The sequence below is a fragment of the Carcharhinus amblyrhynchos genome, unplaced genomic scaffold, assembly GCF_965287045.1.
Source record: "Carcharhinus amblyrhynchos unplaced genomic scaffold, sCarAmb.v2.hapA scaffold_42, whole genome shotgun sequence".
Lineage (NCBI taxonomy): Eukaryota > Metazoa > Chordata > Chondrichthyes > Carcharhiniformes > Carcharhinidae > Carcharhinus > Carcharhinus amblyrhynchos.
In genome coordinates this window covers 1532954-1550197 of record NW_027649783.1, presented here as the reverse complement: position 1 = coordinate 1550197, position 17244 = coordinate 1532954, and the positions used below count along the sequence as shown (strand labels likewise).

At 43.3% G+C, this 17244-nt stretch overlaps 1 protein-coding gene, 1 non-coding gene and 1 pseudogene across 2 annotated transcripts; 2 read left to right on the top strand and 1 right to left on the bottom strand.

Annotated features, from left to right (window-relative positions):
• Positions 1-839: 839 nt before the first annotated feature.
• On the top strand, positions 840-1250 carry LOC145335806 (histone H3). The gene has a single exon (XM_080181536.1). The coding sequence runs from the start codon at positions 840-842 to the stop codon at positions 1248-1250; it is 411 nt and encodes a 136-aa protein (XP_080037662.1).
• Positions 1251-2918: 1668 nt separating this feature from the next.
• trnam-cau (transfer RNA methionine (anticodon CAU)) lies at positions 2919-2990 on the top strand. The gene has a single exon. It is a non-coding gene; the product is annotated as a tRNA-Met (tRNA).
• A 5768-nt stretch (positions 2991-8758) lies between these two features.
• LOC145335808 (histone H2B pseudogene) lies at positions 8759-9231 on the bottom strand (annotated as a pseudogene).
• Between the last annotated feature and the right edge of the window lie 8013 nt (positions 9232-17244).

The following is a 17244-nucleotide window of genomic DNA, read 5'->3' as shown; positions in this document are numbered from 1 at the left end:
CTCCAACCCCCAGCCTGCTTCTGATTGGCCATCCTCTCCGCATCGGAACCAATCGCACAGCATCGAATGTGAACAGTGAGCCAATCATTGGGTTCGACTGTCAACCGGCAGGAATTTTGAATGGGGGGAAATGGCGCCAATTTCAGCGCGGGAAAGGGAATGGAGACAAATTCTTAACTTCTCAACAAGAATAACATCTCTATTAATATTCTGCTGTAAGATTATTTTACAAAGAGCTTTCATTTGTGAACATTTGTCCGCGGCAAACGGCTCTATTCAGGAATGTCAAACGGGACAAATATGAATTCACTCTCTGTAACAAACAACAGACTCAATCCCTTTCACACCGGCTTCAGGGGGACACAGAGAAGACACAGATTTCTCATCCTTTCCCCTGAAAGCGGCACAAGCCACAGGCGGAGGGGAAATCTGAATGGGCTGGAGAGGGAAGGGACAGGGATCGAGTGGAACAGCGGGAGATTCTGGGAATGAACAGCCCAGAGAGCGGGGAAAGGGTCTCAAACACCAAGTGGAGGGAGATGGATTTCAAATCTTCAATGTTTCTGTTAATTAAGGACGGAATGAAGTCTTATTTTATCCAAACGGTTATTTCCTGCACAGAAAATGGAGTAATTTCTGGAAGGGGCGGTGAAGAAAACAAGTGAGGCGATCAGAACCTGAGTTCCAGACATTCATTCCCTGCTCAGAGTTTGATTGAAACTTCCTGGGCCAATTCCCGCTGGGGGGGCGGTTCCTCACAGAGTTTAAAAAGGCGGCTGCAGCGCAGACTCTGGATTAACAGTCTGTGTGTCTCAGATTGTGCTGAATCCGCTCAGAAAATGGCCAGGACCAAGCAGACAGCGCGCAAATCGACCGGAGGGAAAGCTCCTCGCAAACAGCTGGCTACCAAAGCGGCCCGGAAGAGCGCTCCAGCCACGGGCGGAGTGAAGAAGCCTCATCGCTACAGACCCGGCACTGTGGCTCTGAGGGAGATCCGCCGCTACCAGAAATCCACCGAGCTGCTGATCCGCAAACTGCCCTTCCAGCGCCTGGTGCGAGAGATCGCTCAGGACTTCAAGACAGACCTGCGCTTCCAGAGCTCGGCCGTCATGGCCCTGCAGGAGGCCAGCGAGGCTTACCTGGTGGGGCTCTTTGAGGACACCAACCTGTGCGCCATCCACGCCAAGCGAGTCACCATCATGCCCAAAGACATCCAGCTGGCCCGCCGCATCCGCGGGGAACGCGCCTAAAACCCCGGCTTCAGCACCAAGAACAACAACGGCTCTTTTCAGAGCCACCAACTCGACACATGAAAGAGCTGCCATCTCCTGTTAACCAATCTAGTCTTTCAATTCCCGGCACAGAATCTTCCCAGGACTCTGAAACCTCTCCATCTTACAATTAACTCTCCGTCACATTGAGCTCTCTCCAATCCTTTGATGGTTACAGTCAAAACCATCCCGTTAACAATTCTACCGCAATTTAATTTTAAAGTGCTTTTATTAAACCTGCCATCATTTCAGTTTCCGAGGAATAATTCCGCAAATCCACTTTCTCCGCACATGTTTGGAGTGAGGATTGAGAATTGTGTCCGTCAGGGTCAGAATATGAACCATGTCTCAAACAGTAACCCCCTCACACCGATATCACCATTACAGAAACACTTGTACATTCGGACAGACAATAATTAACACTTTTCCAGATACAATGACTGGCTTTGAAAACTGATGGGCTGCAGATGACTGTTCTCACAGACTGTCACACTTTAAACAATTATATTGGAAATCGGATCATTTCAGTTCACTGGGACGGTTCCCCCAATAAACAGCAGAAACACACTAAAGTATTTTGTCCACAGAGGAGAAAAGTGTTCCACAGCAGAGATCACAGTTCCACAGCAGGGATCACAGTTCCACAGCAGAGAGCTCAGTTCCACAGCAGGGATCACAGTTCCACAGCAGAGAGCACAGTTCCACAGCAGGGAGCACAGTTCCACAGCAGAGAGCACAGTTCCACAGCAGGGATCACAGTTCCACAGCAGAGAGCTCAGTTCCACAGCAGGGATCACAGTTCCACAGCAGAGATCACAGTTCCACAGCAGGGATCACAGTTCCACAGCAGGGATCACAGTTCCACAGCAGAGAGCACAGTTCCACAGCAGGGATCACAGTTCCACAGCAGAGAGCTCAGTTCCACAGCAGGGATCACAGTTCCACAGCAGAGAGCTCAGTTCCACAGCAGAGAGCACAGTTCCACAGCAGAGATCACAGTTCCACAGCAGGGATCACAGTTCCACAGCAGAGAGCACAGTTCCACAGCAGAGAGCACAGTTCCACAGCAGAGAGCTCAGTTCCACAGCAGGGATCACAGTTCCACAGCAGAGAGCACAGTTCCACAGCAGAGATCACAGTTCCACAGCAGAGAGCACAGTTCCACAGCAGAGATCACAGTTCCACAGCAGGGATCACAGTTCCACAGCAGGGATCACAGTTCCACAGCAGGGATCACAGTTCCACAGCAGGGATCACAGTTCCACAGCAGGGATCACAGTTCCACAGCAGGGATCACAGTTCCACAGCAGAGATCACAGTTCCACAGCAGAGATCACAGTTCCACAGCAGAGAATCCATTCAGAAACAAGGAAGGAAAATTAAACAGGAAGAAGTAGGTTAGAAACAGGAGATATCCTGGGATTGACATGAATGATCAGTCAGTCCATTCTCCTTTGCCTGTGTGTGATCTTGTGTATCCTGACTGTCTCTCGCTTCATCTCTCTGTCTTTCTGTGTGTTTTCTATTCTTGGTGACAGTGGAATTGTGGCGCCGGGGGAGCAGCCGAGCGCATGCGCTCCAATGATGAATGCGGAAGTGAATCTCTGTGACGCATTAATACCAGCTGGCAGGCGATTGGGATTGTGGAGCAGAGTGGCGCAGCGGAAGCGTGCTGGGCCCATAACCCAGAGGTCGATGGATCGAAACCATTCTCTGCTAGTAGCTTTTTAGCAACAGCAAAAATTATTCCTTAGCGGCTCCTTCAAAATGATTTGACATTCCCGTCCAGGGTGCAGTAATTTTCTTCCGCTTCTCGTTACTAGTTAACATTTGAATGAGTAACAGATCGCTGAAATGTCATTTACTCACAAACACACACAAGCTGTAAATGTTGCGAAGATACACAAGCCGAGGGCTTTCCCTTTCAGCCCGTTTCTCCCAAACAGCTGACACAGGCGTGATGATCCGAATGATCTTGAATTATTCACTATCACTCTCTGATTGTCCAAATTGAAAAAAAAATCTACTTTTTTAAAAACGAAAACAATCTAGTGAAGTTTAGACATATTAGCTGCACTATTTCTGATCTACAGGGCACCCTGCAGTAAGTCACCATGCTGAGATGGACAGCAGCGTCCTCCCTGTGACATGTACTATCGAGAAGGACCAGAATACCAGCACAGCGGAAACAGCATCAGGTTAAAGACATAATTAATCATTATTTGGACAGAAAACACTATTTTTTTTCTAAATTACTGATTTAAAACATGAAATTCAGCTCCCACAATCACCATAAGCTGAGGAAGTGAAGTTTCAGGCTTGCATTAGACACACATTGTATGAAATACTTTTTTCAGTCTCCCTCTGATTGTTTCTTTGATTCGCCTGTTCATAGCTGGATGGATTTTAACGTGTTCAGTTTAGAACACATTTCATCTTTCTCGGCCTTACTTAAGATTAAAACTGTAACCTGTGAGTGTCCTTTCTCCTCACACTGAGTGCCTGCCTCTAACATATTGTGGTCACTCAGTACTTGATGTTTATTTACTGTCAGATTAATTAATCCTGCTCTCTCCTCATTACTGAAATTAGTGGAACCTTTTGTCTTGTGCTTTCCAAAGCAGGGTGGAGGGCAGGAGTGATTCAGTAATAAAAGAATTTTTGCTGCAAGGCTAAAGGGAGTGGGAAAGGATTAAGTAACAACACACAGAGATGTGTCCGAAGGAGGTGTGAATGGAAGAATGATAAAGAGCTGGCAGCTGAAAGCAAAATCAAGAGAAAATATAGATTAAAACCAAAAACCAAAACAAAATGGAATCAATTATGACAGTTACTGTCATATTAGAAATACGGAGAGGAGTCAGGCCATTCAGCCCCTCAGTCCTACACCATCGTTCAAGAAGGGGAGGCGATGGTCTAGTGGTATTATAGCTAGACTATTAATCTGGAAACTCAGCTAATGTTTTGGGGGCCCAGGTTTGAAACTGTCCACAGCAGGTGGTGGAATTTGATTTCAATAAAAAGTAATTTGAAAATAAGAATCCAGTTTTGATGATGGAACCATTGTTAGAAAACCCCATCTCATTCACGGATGTGCTTTAGGGAAGGAAATCTGTTGAATTTACCGTGTGTGGCCTTCATGTGGCTCCAAAGCGACAACAATGTGTTGACTCGATATGTGGATGGGCAATAAGTGCAGGCCAGTGATGCCCACGTCCAACGAATGGGTTCAAAAAGATCATAACTAAGGTAATTGTGACTGCAATCCTCCTTTTCAAACTTTTGCAGCAACCCTTGACTCCTTTGTATAATCTGTCTAATTCAGCCTAGAACATATTCAATGATCCAGCCTCAACTGTTGTCTGGGAAAGGGATTCCACTGACTAACGATCCTCTGAGGTGAGATGAGAGTGACTGCCCTTGACATCAAAACAGGATTTGACTGAGTTAAACATCAAAGATCCTCAGCAAAAGGAAAGTCGATGGGAACCATGGAAACCTCTCCACTGGTTGGAACTTTATCCAGCATAAAGCAAGATGGTTGTGGTGGTCAGTCATTTCATCCTCAGGAGATCATTTCCCCAGTTTGTCAAGTTACTGTCCCAGACCCTTCCACCATAAGGTCAGAACTGGAGATGCTGACTGATGACTGTGGAATGTTTAGCACCATTCAGGACTCTTCAGTTACTGAAGTCGTCCATTCCCAAATGCAGCAACAACTGGAGAGTATCCAGGCTTGGGCACGGAATGGCAAATAACAATCACACCACACATGTCCCAGACAAAGACCGTTTCCAGCAAGAGAGAACCTAACCATTGTCCCTTGACATTAATTGAAAATATATCGCTGAATCATCAACTATCAATATCTTAGTGATTACCTCTAACCAGTAACTGAACTGGGCTAGCAATGTAATACAATGGCTACAAGGCAGCTCAGAGACACATGATCCCATAGTGAGTAACAAAGATCCTGACTGCCAAACACTGTTCACCATCAACCAGGCACAAATCAGGAGTGTGATGGATTAATCTCCACTTGCCCAGGTTAATGCAGCACCAGCAACACGCAAGAGGTTTGACACCATCCCACACAAAACATCCCTCATGATTGACACCCCATCTGCAAACACACATGCCCTCGACCATTGACACACAGTGGCAGCAGTACTTACTAGCTCCAAGATGAGCTACTGGAACTCACAAAGGTTCCTTCAGTAGCACATTCCAAACAAACAAACACTACTGTCTGGAGAAAGACAAGAGCAGTTGACTCATAAGAACACCATTAAATGGACCTTCCCCTCCAAGACACTTACCATCCTCACTTGGAAATATATTGCTCTTCCTTCACTGTGACTGGATTCAATCTGTATCTGTCATTCTCTGGTGCAATATATCTGTATCATATACCATATGTATCTTACATTTTCTGCTGCGGGGTGTATGTTGTGTCTTTGTTTGAGCCTGTGTTTGGACAGGAGTTGAGGAAGGGATTTTGTCTATCAGTTACTTTCTGATATTGCAAGTGAATTTGGTACTCATTCAGAATCTCTTAAGAATAGTGTGTGTGAACATTCAAATTCTGAGCAGGAATAGACCACTCAAGTCTGCTCTGCGATTCTATAACATCATGGCTGATCTGATTTGAACATCAACTCCACACTCCTGTCTAACCTTAATACATTTTACCTCTTTGATTATCAACAATCTATCTCCCACTGCCTTAAAGACTCCATTTCAGTTACTGTGTGTGTGACTATCAGTCAGTGCTATTGGATATGAATTTAAACACAATTCTGAATTGGAATATTTCTGTTATCACATGGGAGTGCAGTTCTCAGTATTCTCTGAAATGAGTTTGGCAGATATTCTGATCTGTCACAAAGATAGAATATTCGGGTAGGATTCATGTTTCTGTCTCTGGTACCATACACAATTTGGGGTTCATTCAGCATCTGAGTATTTCTGCTGTTGTTTCTAAGGGTGCAAATGATGTGTATTGGTCAGACTGTCATAATGTGTGTGAGTATGGGATCATTCTGAATCTGTTATTGGTACTCAAAGTCTGGGATCCTGCTATGTAAGTGTGGTAATCAGATGTAACTTTCAGTGGTTGGTGCTGTATGTGCAGCATGACATTCATTAATCTAACACTGAGCATGTGTTTGAGAATTATCGTGTATCTGTCGGACTCTATGACACAGTGTGAGTCTCAGATTCATCATATGATCTTCAATTTATTTGTAAGTTTGAATTCATTCCATATACATTTCCAGCAAAGCAACAGGTGTGTAGGTTTGAAGCAAACAATGTGAGTGAGTTTCAGCCCAGCATTAATTCTCTGTCAGTGTGAACACAATTGTGAAAGATAGTGTATCCTTCAATCTGATACTGGATTGCTTTGCAAGTTTCACTCAGGTTATTCACATTGATTTGATCGGTAACACTCAGTCTGATTCTGAGTAAGAATTTTGACATGAATGTAAACTGGAACTCGGTCTGAAATTCAGATACTATCTTCCATCTGGCTCTGCGTGAACGGGGTGTTCGGATTAGTTAATAATCTAAAGTTCAACTCAGTCATCAAATTGATATTGTAACTTTTAATTTCATAATCTGGGTGAACTTTCAACTGGAATCTGAATTTGTATCTCAGGTTATACTCGTTCTCATACTATCTCAATCTGAGAATGTATTTGAGATTAAGCTTTGCATCTAATGTATTTGTGAGTTCATAAACTGGGTCTTAATACAGCCACTGTAAACCCCTGATGTGGATGGTATTTAACTCGAATCTCAGAGTACAATATTAAGGTGCATTGTGTAACTTTTAACCAAAAAACATTTGTGAGTTTTATCAGATATTTAATTTGGAGCAACAGCTGCCCTATTGTTGGACTGACACAGGGATGATCCAATAGTAGGTGAGAATTTGGACTGGGATTTTTGGATCCCCTTCTTAATGGTACTGAGTTTGATTTGATCTGTTGGGATACAGTGAAAGGTATTGCTTCTTGCGTTGTAAAGATAAAGCATACCGTTCATAGAGTACATAAGTGAGAAGGAAAGGAGAGGGTACAGACTGTAACGTTAAAAACCAATTCAGCAGCAGTGGGGTTTGAACTCGACTATCCGGGGTATTGATTCTTATGTCCATTGGATCTGGAGTCCAATATCTTAACCACTCGGCCATCCTGGTACGAAAACTGGTCATGGTTTCGGCACAACATCTGTCTGTCCTGCTGTCTGGGTGTGTGGAACTGATGAGCTGTCTGTGTCTCTGAGCTGTCAGTGACAATGTCCGGACTGTGTGTGAGAAGGAGCTGGCGACACTCTCCCCTGGAACTTGTGTGGAGGAAACATCACGTTTGTTCTGGGTCTGTCAAATATTTATCTGTGGAAACAAAGTCCATTGAATAACTCCAATCCAGATTGGGGCAGTTTCATCTCTATTAATAATCATTGGGAGCGGTTTGTGAGGCTGCAGCCAGACTCCAGCTCTGATTGGTCACTCTTGTTTCTATCCAATTCTTAACCAATCACAAAGCGAGGGAGTAGAAATGGGAGGTTTTGATTGGTTTACATTTTCAAATTGGAAAAACCCGCCAATTTCAGTGCAGGAAAAATACAAAATAACCGAACGCCTTAATGTTCAGGAAACTATTTCAATCTCACACTTTCTCATCTGTTTATTGTATTTTCCCCTCACTGAATCCTGCCGCTATTTTAGGAACAGTTTGAATGTCTCAATCTCTTATCTGGAACCGGCGGGAATCAGACCCCGCTCAGCAATTTAAAACCGAGCAAATCTCAGCTCAGTGGAAAAGCAGAAACAGAGAGATTCCCAACCAACCCCCTTCACACAGGCTTCACAGGGACAGAGAGAAACGGCTGATTTCTGATCCTCTCCCCTGAAAGCGGCCGGGAATGTTCCAATGGGAAGTGTGGAGAGAATCCCCGGCCCTATCCCGCCGGTGGGACAGGCAGCTTTGTGTCCGGAGAATAGGGAGGGCCCGGGGGGGAAGCGGATCTTAAAGCGCTGCAATGGACTCAGGTCCTGTGTGTGTACAAATCTCACTGATTCCGTCCTCTGGGAAAACTGTGGAATAAACAGATCAGCCCGAGAATAACTTCTTCATTCCCGCCTTTACTCTGTTCCCGGAGCGGCTCCCAGATCACCCGAAATAACGAACAAATAATATTGTAATGAATTTAATTCCGCTGTTACCAAACTGTGAATATAGTTATCACTGAATCTAAAGAATTACCTTCCGATGTGGTGTTTCTCCTCATTGTCTGTGACAAATCCCAGACTGGGGTTTATAATCCGCTCTCAGTTCAGTTTGATTGTCCCTTCAATGTGAAAGTGTGTGTAAGGGGCGGGTATGAAGTCCCATTCACAGCATTCTGTAACGGGACAAATCTCTATCCTCCAGAAAGAGATTTCTCATTAACTCAATAAGGGAAAAGATGGTGCAGCTTTTTCACAGAGATTGTGGGGGGCTCTGAAAAGAGCCGTTGTGTTTTGGGGGGTTTCTCAGTCCATTGGGGAGTTTTACTTGGAGCTGGTGTACTTGGTCACCGCCTTTGTCCCTTCCGACACGGCGTGCTTGGCCAGTTCCCCGGGCAGCAGCAGGCGCACGGCGGTCTGGATCTCCCGGGAGCTGATGGTGCTGCGCTTGTTGTAATGGGCCAGGCGGGAAGCCTCACCCGCGATGCGCTCGAAAATATCGTTGACGAACGAGTTCATGATGCTCATGGCCTTGGAGGAGATGCCGGTGTCGGGGTGAACCTGCTTCATCACTTTGTAGATGTAGATGGAGTAACTCTCCTTCCGGGACCTTTTCCTCTTCTTGCCGCCCTTTGTTACCGGTTTCTTCATCACTTTCTTCGCTCCCTTCTTGGGAGCTGGTTTCGAGGTTGGTTTCTTCTCATCAGCCATCTTCAGTTTCACACAGAAATAAAGCAAACCCCTTCCGAGCGCTGATTAAATAGACAGTCCCACAGATCTATGTTAATGAGGAATTGGGAAAGCAATGATTGTGATTGGACATTTTAAAAGTTATTCCACTCACTTCTCAGGGGTTCATTTGAGTGGATACGGAAACAGACCAATCAGATTGAGGGGTTTCCGCCAATCACAAACCTCCTTACTACAATCAGGAAGTACATTTTCCAAAGAATCTCCAGGCCCAGTTTCTCAGTGTGGAAAGATCCACCGGGAAATGTCCCCTGGCTGTCGGTGTGAGGGACCCTTCTCCACAGAGGGACTGTGCGGGAGTGTGGGATTCCTTCAGGAACTGTGAATCTCTGGTAATGTGTGTGAGTGTGGGATTGACTCACTCTCTGATACAGTGTGTGAGTGTGGGATTTACTCACTCTCTGATACAGTGTGTGAGTGTGGGATTTACTCACTCTCTGATACAGTGTGTGAGTGTGGGATTGACTCACTCTCTGATACAGTGTGTGAGTGTGGGATTGACTCACTCTCTGATACAGTGTGTGAGTGTGGGATTTACTCACTATTTGTAAGTATGGACTACATTATGTGAGTTTGGAAATCATGCATCTGATTTGATGCGACCATATCTGAGTGTTGGATTCATTCTATATTTGAGTGTTGGACTCACTGTTTATCTGTTGGATAGTGAGGTATGTGAGTGACTGTATTGATTCTTTCCCAGGGAATATAAGGCAGTGCTGATTTAACTGTGCCAATGTCACATACACCATGCTGGATTTATTCTGTACTTGTCACTTTCTGGAACTGGATGTAAAAGAGATTCATCCTGTCACTGTCATTCTCTAAGACTGTACATCAGTGTGAAATTGATTGTGTGGTTTCTTTCAGTCTGGGCTTCTTTGTCTGAGTGTGAACTTTTCATTCACTGTCAGTGCCTGGTACTGTGTGGGAATGTGAGTTTAACTCTGTACCTGTTAACATCTGCTGCTGTAAGGGTACACGGATCTCATTCTGTATCTGTCAGTGTCTGGTGCTGAATGGATGTGTGGAATTCATTCTGTATCTGTCAGTCTCTGGTGCTAAATGGATGTGTGGAATTCATTCTGTATCTGTCAGTCTCTGGTGCTGAATGGATGTGTGGAATTCATTCTGTATCTGTCAGTCTCTGGCAACCAAAAGAAAATATGCAGAAAATCTCAGCAGGTCTGGCAGCATCTGTAAAGTGAGAAAAGGGCTGATGTTTTGAGTCCAGGTGACCCTTTGTCAAAGCTTTGACCTGGAGAGAAGGCAGGGGGGACAGTGGTGGAGAGAAGTGGGGGAGATGGATAGAAAAGACAGGCAATATCAAAACCAGGTTCTTAATGGGGGAGGCAATTCATAGACAGGTTGTGAACAAGGCCAGGGGGACACAATGGCAAGAACTCATTATTCAACATCATTGCTGTTTTCACTCCCAAACCACCGGGAAGGGGCCTCATTTAGTTCCTATCTCCCCGTGTTTGTTATTATTATTATACAGTGAACAGCAGAAATATAACTGCACAATAACCATGAGAGCAGCTGTACAAACAACATCTACTGCAGGAAGCAGGTGGGGAGTGGGAAGGAGAGGCTTTAAACAGTGGCTGCTTGTTTATTTTTCGATATTTGGTTAAAGTGGGAGCTGGAAATTGATAACTGACCCGTGCAGAAGTTACTGCTGCTTCACACAGCTCAACTCAATCAGCAGTGCACAGATTGGGCTGTTTCTGAATGTCACAAAATTGTTTTAAACTCGCCCCAAACACCCAGTGAGTAAAAGCAGTTTGGTATATTACTGAAATGATCTCAAATATTGTCTGTGCTGAAGGTTTATCCTTTTACCCTGGTTCCTAATAATTGTTATTTGTGAAGTTATATCAACAACTTTTGTATCTTTTATTTCATCTGTTCCTCAGTTTAGTTAGTTATTTTTCTTGTAGCAGGCAGATATTTGAAGGATTCTGATGATTCCTCAGAACAAGCACAATTTGATCAAGCCAGTTCCAACACAAAGCAGTTCCAGGATCATTCACAGAGCACAGAGATACTGCCAACTCATTGGGTTCACTGTCACAAAGAGAAGGATTCAGCCCCACACTGTTTGCAAGATAAGAGACAACTTTTCAATCCAAGAGTTGAACAGGAAAAGAGGATTTATTTTTAATTTCCTTCCCTGCCATTGTGGGACATAGGATCAGGAGTGGGCCATTCAGCCCATTGAGCCTGTACTACCATTCAATCTGATTATGGCTGACCATCTCCTTCAATGCCCTTTCCCCACTCTATCCCCAATTTCCCTTTATGACAGTGAGATTTAGAAATCTGTCAATGTCTACATTAATGTTCACCCTGTGTGTGAACTTTTGCAGCCCTCTGAGCTACAGAATTCCAAAGGTTCACAAAGTTAAGTTAAAAAAGTGCAGATCTCAGTCCGAAGAGGATTTGCCCTTATTTTAAAATTGTATCTAGGCTCCCAACCAGGGGAAACATCTCGCCTGCATCTACCATGTTTACCCTTTTCAGTACTTTGTTGTTTTCAGTGAAATACAGGCCCTGTTTCCCCAGGTTTTCTTCATAAGACAGTCCTGCCATTCCTGGAACAAATCTGCTGAATGGTCACTACACTCCCTCTGAGGCAATAATAACCCAAACTGCACACAGTATTCCAGATACAATCTAATAACACTGCTGTCCAGTTTCACTATTCCTGTACTCAGAACCTCCTACAATAAAGATCAATGTACCATGAACCTTCCAAATTACCAGCTTCATTTCCTTGTTCGCCTCCAGTGACTTATGAATGAGAATAGTCATGTCCCCTAGTACATCAACACTTTCTAATCTCTTAGCATTGAATTAAACTCTGAATATCTGTTCCTTCTACGGAAATGGAAAATCTCACACTTTCGACATGATGTCCCATCCGCAATGTTCTGAGAAGTAATGAGAGGTTCAGAACATTGCAGCTGGAATATCATCCACCTAAAGCTGTTTTGTATCTTTCTCCCAACAAACATTTACACTGAGCTTTGTGTCAAGTGCAAACTTCTCAATATTACATTTGACTGACAGGTAGATACATTAATCATAGAATTTTAACAAAACACACCCACTCACAGATATAAAACATGTTGGTCACAAATTGAATAAGAATTCATATCCAGAATAGACAAAAAATGCTGTTGTGAATCTAAAAAAATTGCAGTTAATTACCTCAGAATATAGCCATTGATACATTTTGTAAACCAATCCAAAAATCTCAGTGAGTCAAACTGAAAGATGTAATGACAATTCTGTTACTACAAACTGCAGTAATTAATTCCCAGGCTGTGTATCCAAATGTTACCATTCACAGAGCTCGAAATTGAATATCATTGCACAACTTGCAAACAGCTACTGAATATAAACCATGACTGGGAAATGTACCCAAATCCATATGATAAATTCAATCAAATGGCAAATAAACATCAATGCATTATAATTTAAATAAATAGTTTCTAATACAGTGCCTGAAATGCATGTAAATTTAAAATGCAAAAGTATCCCACATTTCAATACATCACAATGAACAACTGTATGAGGATTGATTCTTACACTCGCATAGATAACAAGAGAATCACAGATGTAAAAATAATCCTATAATCACAAACTCCTAAGAGACAGATGGGAAGAACAAGGAATTCCATAACATACTTGGGAATGACAACTCCAGAATGATTCTTACACCCAAACATTCATCAGAGGAAAAGTGAAACAAAATGAACTCCACACTCACACAGTATCAGCAAGTAACATTTACAGAATGAGTCCTGTCATCATACACAGCACCACAAGGACAGAGATACAGAAGGAAAATAACTTTGAGCTGCTGTACCCGGGATGGATACAAACAGTATAAATCACACACTCATGTAGTTACTCAAAGTCTGAAGACTGCAAAACTGAAATCAAACTCATGTTGACTTCATGGCAAACTCAGGAACAGATTTAACCCCATATAAACATACAACAGTGGAGACTGACATCGTGCCTGAATCACAAATTCATGTTCAGCTAATCTCACACATGCAGACTGACAACAGACAGACAAATACATGATAAAAATGTCTTTTGTATACAGTGTCCAATACTTACAGGCACAAAATTAATCTCCTTCTCTACAAGAGATGGAGTGATGAGATTGAGTCCCACACTCAGCCTCACTGAGTAGTTGCAGTGTATCTCACAGATGGTACACATTGTGCTCCAGTGGCTGAGGGAGTAAATGCTGAAGCTGGTGTGCAAGTGAAACCCAAAATATTATTTTGTATTTGAGATTCTTTTATGTTATTGGAGATGGATTTTCCCAGTGAGTGGAGAGTACTGTATCTCTGACCTGACATGTGGCTTTTCAATTGTGGAAAGTCTTTGGGGAAATAAGGGGTCAGTCACTGGCTGTGAACCTGCTCTGCTCTATTTTTAAAGCTCAGTAAGAAGTCTTACAACACCAGGTTAAAGTCCAACAGGTTTATTTGATGGCAAACACCACTAGCTAGTGGCTTTGTTACCAAATAAACCTGTTGGACTTTAACCTGGTGTTGTCAGACTTCTTACTGTGTTTACCCCGGTCCAACGCTGGCATCTCCACATCATGACTATTTTTAAAGCCAGAATCACCTTGTGACAGGATACAGGAAGAACCTTGTGCTCATTTCTCATTAATTACAGTCACAAAATGATGACCATGCTGAAACATAATGAAAGATGTGAATTATGAGCAAGAGTCGGCCATTCAGCTCTTTGAGCCCATATCGTCACACAATGAGGTCATTGCTGATTTTCCATTTCAACACCATTTCCCTGCTCTATCCCCATATCCATTAATGTTACTAATATGTAGAAACCGATCCATCTCACTCATGAACTTAATCAACAAGTAAGACTCCACAGCCCATTGGACTGATCATTCCAAAGAATCACCCACTCAGTGAAATAATTCCTCCCCATCTCAGTCCTAATGAGCTGCCCCTTATTCTGAGTCTGTGTCCTTTGGTTCCAAACACACCAGCCAGGGAAAACATACTTCCTGCTTCTACCCTATCGAGCCGTGTAAGATTGTTGTATGTTTGAATGTCAGCACCTCTCATTCTTTTAAATGCCAGAAAATAAACGCCTGGTGTTTCTTGTTTTTACTCAGACAATAATCCCTCCACCCAAGGAATCCATTTAGTGAACCTTCATTCCACTTCCTCTGTGGCAATCATGTTTTTCTTTAGGTCAGGAGAACAATACTGCACACAATAGTCCAGGTGCTGTCTCAGCAAGACTCGATATAATTACAGTAAAATATCTTTACCCCTGTATTCAAACATCTTGTAATAAAGGCAAACATTCCATTCTCCTTCTTAATTGCTTGCTCGAGCTGCAGATTAGTTTTCTGTAACTCATGAATAGGAACAGTCAAGTGCTTTTGAATTTTGACACTTTCAAGCCTCTCATCATTTAAGGAATATTCTGCACATTACATTCCATCTGTGAAATTGTTGCCCACTCTCTGAGCCACTTCAAATCCCCTTGAGGAGGTTTTGCCTCCTCCTCACAACTCACACTTCCACCTTATTTTGTGCATTCTCCAAAGTTGCAACTGTTGTCTTTAATCACTGCATCCTAATGATTGATATAGGTTGTGAATGTTGGGGCCCGAGCACTGATCCTTGTTGTACCCCACTTGTCATTGTCTGCTAACTTGATATGACCTATTTATCCCTATTCTCTGTTTCCTTTCCTGTAACCAGTTCTCAATCCAGGCCAGTATTCCCCATGTGCTCTGATTATATTTATTGACCTCTTGTGTGGAAACTAATCAAAGGATTTCTGAAAATGTAAATATACCACATCAGCTGGTTACTCTTGATCTCGTTGCTGAAAATGCTAGTTGCATCTTCAGATCTCCAACAGGTTTGCTAATCCTGATTTCACTTTCATAAGACCACCAGGAATTGTTATAGTAGAATCATAGAAGACACAAGCAGCAGTAGATCATTTGGCCCTTGGAGCTGCTCCAGCATTCGTTTTGATTGTGGCTGATCATCAGAATCAATATTCTGATCCCTCCTTCCCCCGATATCCCTTATCCCTCGAGTCCAAAGAGCTATATTGAATTTATTCTTGAACTTGCCTGAACTACTTTCTCTGGTAGTGAATTCCACAGATTGACCAAGCTCTCAGTGAAGAAGTTTCTCCTCGCGTTTTGCCTCAACTCAGGTCATGTTTCCTGGATTTGTTGTCACCTAATATAGAAACAAAGAACCAAGAGGTAGGAAATAGAATACTGTATTTGCAATCTGCAGATTGACAAGAACAGCATAAAACATTGCTACTCGTAAAATACAACAGCTACAGAGTACAATCCACATCTTCCTCACACTGACAGCAAAAAAAACTCACATTGCAACAATTACCAGATTCTGCAATAAAGACACACAGACCTACCACACACACTGACAGCAGGAAACTGAAATCCTTCCATGCCAGAAACAGAGAGGGACAGAATAAAACCCTTTGTCGTAAAGCAGAAAATGACTGACATAGACTGAAATCCAGATTTATGTTTCAGGAACTTAGAAACAATCCACACATCACTAGCAGTGTGTGCTAGATGTTGAATAACGAACATGCGTAAGTTAATAGTGATCCTAGGTAGGCTGGTGTCTCATCTATATTTAGTGTTTGAGTGACTAAGTGATGTTACATAGAATCCCTACAGTTCAGAAGGAGGCCATTCAGCCCATCGAGTCTGCATTGACCACAGTCCAACCCAGGCTCTTTCCCCGTAACCCTTCTTATCCCCTGACGCTCAGGGGCAAGTGTTGATTCGTTGGTTAGTGTCGACTTTAATTTGTTACAGTCCAAGTTGTGAACCTTTGTCATGTGATCCTTTAAGATGGTCACTGGGAAATATGAACCTCAATGGGAACTGTAATATCGCAAATAACTGAGACCTTGAGAATTAGTGGGAAAGACACACTCCAAATAATAGAACAGCATGATGGGAAAATACCAACACCCTTATACCAAAGACTGATATACACAGATTAAAAACCTACCCACGTGTCAGAAATAAAAGTGTGCAGTGAAATCACACACACAAATCCCAAAACTGAAGCGCAGCTAGAAAAAACATCACAAGATTTTCCATTTCAGAGACCTCCAGGTGCCAAATGAAATACAGAATAACATCCCAGGACCAACACACTGAAAAGCCCACACTCTCTAAAATACTGAATGTTAGAGAGAAAATAAAACACACGGGCATATATCAGAGATTGCAATTTCTGGATTAAATCTTAATATCACTGACCACAGACTGACAGAGATAGAAACAACATTGAAATATCAGATACTAATTGACACAGCATGAATCCCACTCGCACAGGGCTGACAGAGAAGCATTTGGAAGTAGAATGTGTGTATCCTGTTGTGGAGTCGCTCTCGCATTGTTCATTAACTGGCACCGATCCCTCAATGCCATCCCACCCCCACCCCACCCCGCTCCGCTCCCAAGAACTCGAATTGTGTTGAACAGTAAATCACCCTCCGGGATTGTTTCTCGAATCCTCTCTGAACACCTTGTAATCAGTAATGTCCAATTCTCATTCCACTCCTTCTCTCAGTCAGTTTTCTGTTTTAGCCACACTGTTAGTGTCACATGTGGGACTTGTGGCTGCTGCTCATCAAACTTATTCCCCTTTAACCCGCCCAGTAACTCTCGCAATAACCCCTGTCTGAGCCCAGATACTCTGTCCTGCCAGCTCCCGGTGATGGGCGGGGAAGTAAAGCGGAGCAGTTGGTGCTGCTGAGGAAGGGGAAATGTATGAAGAGTATCAGCAGTCTGATAGAGTGATGTGGGATTAGCAGCAGAGAGAATGTGCTGGTGTGGCAGAGGGAGTGAGAGAGTCAGGGGGGTTTGGGTGGATGGGGCCGGACAAGGGGAAAGGACGGATTGAA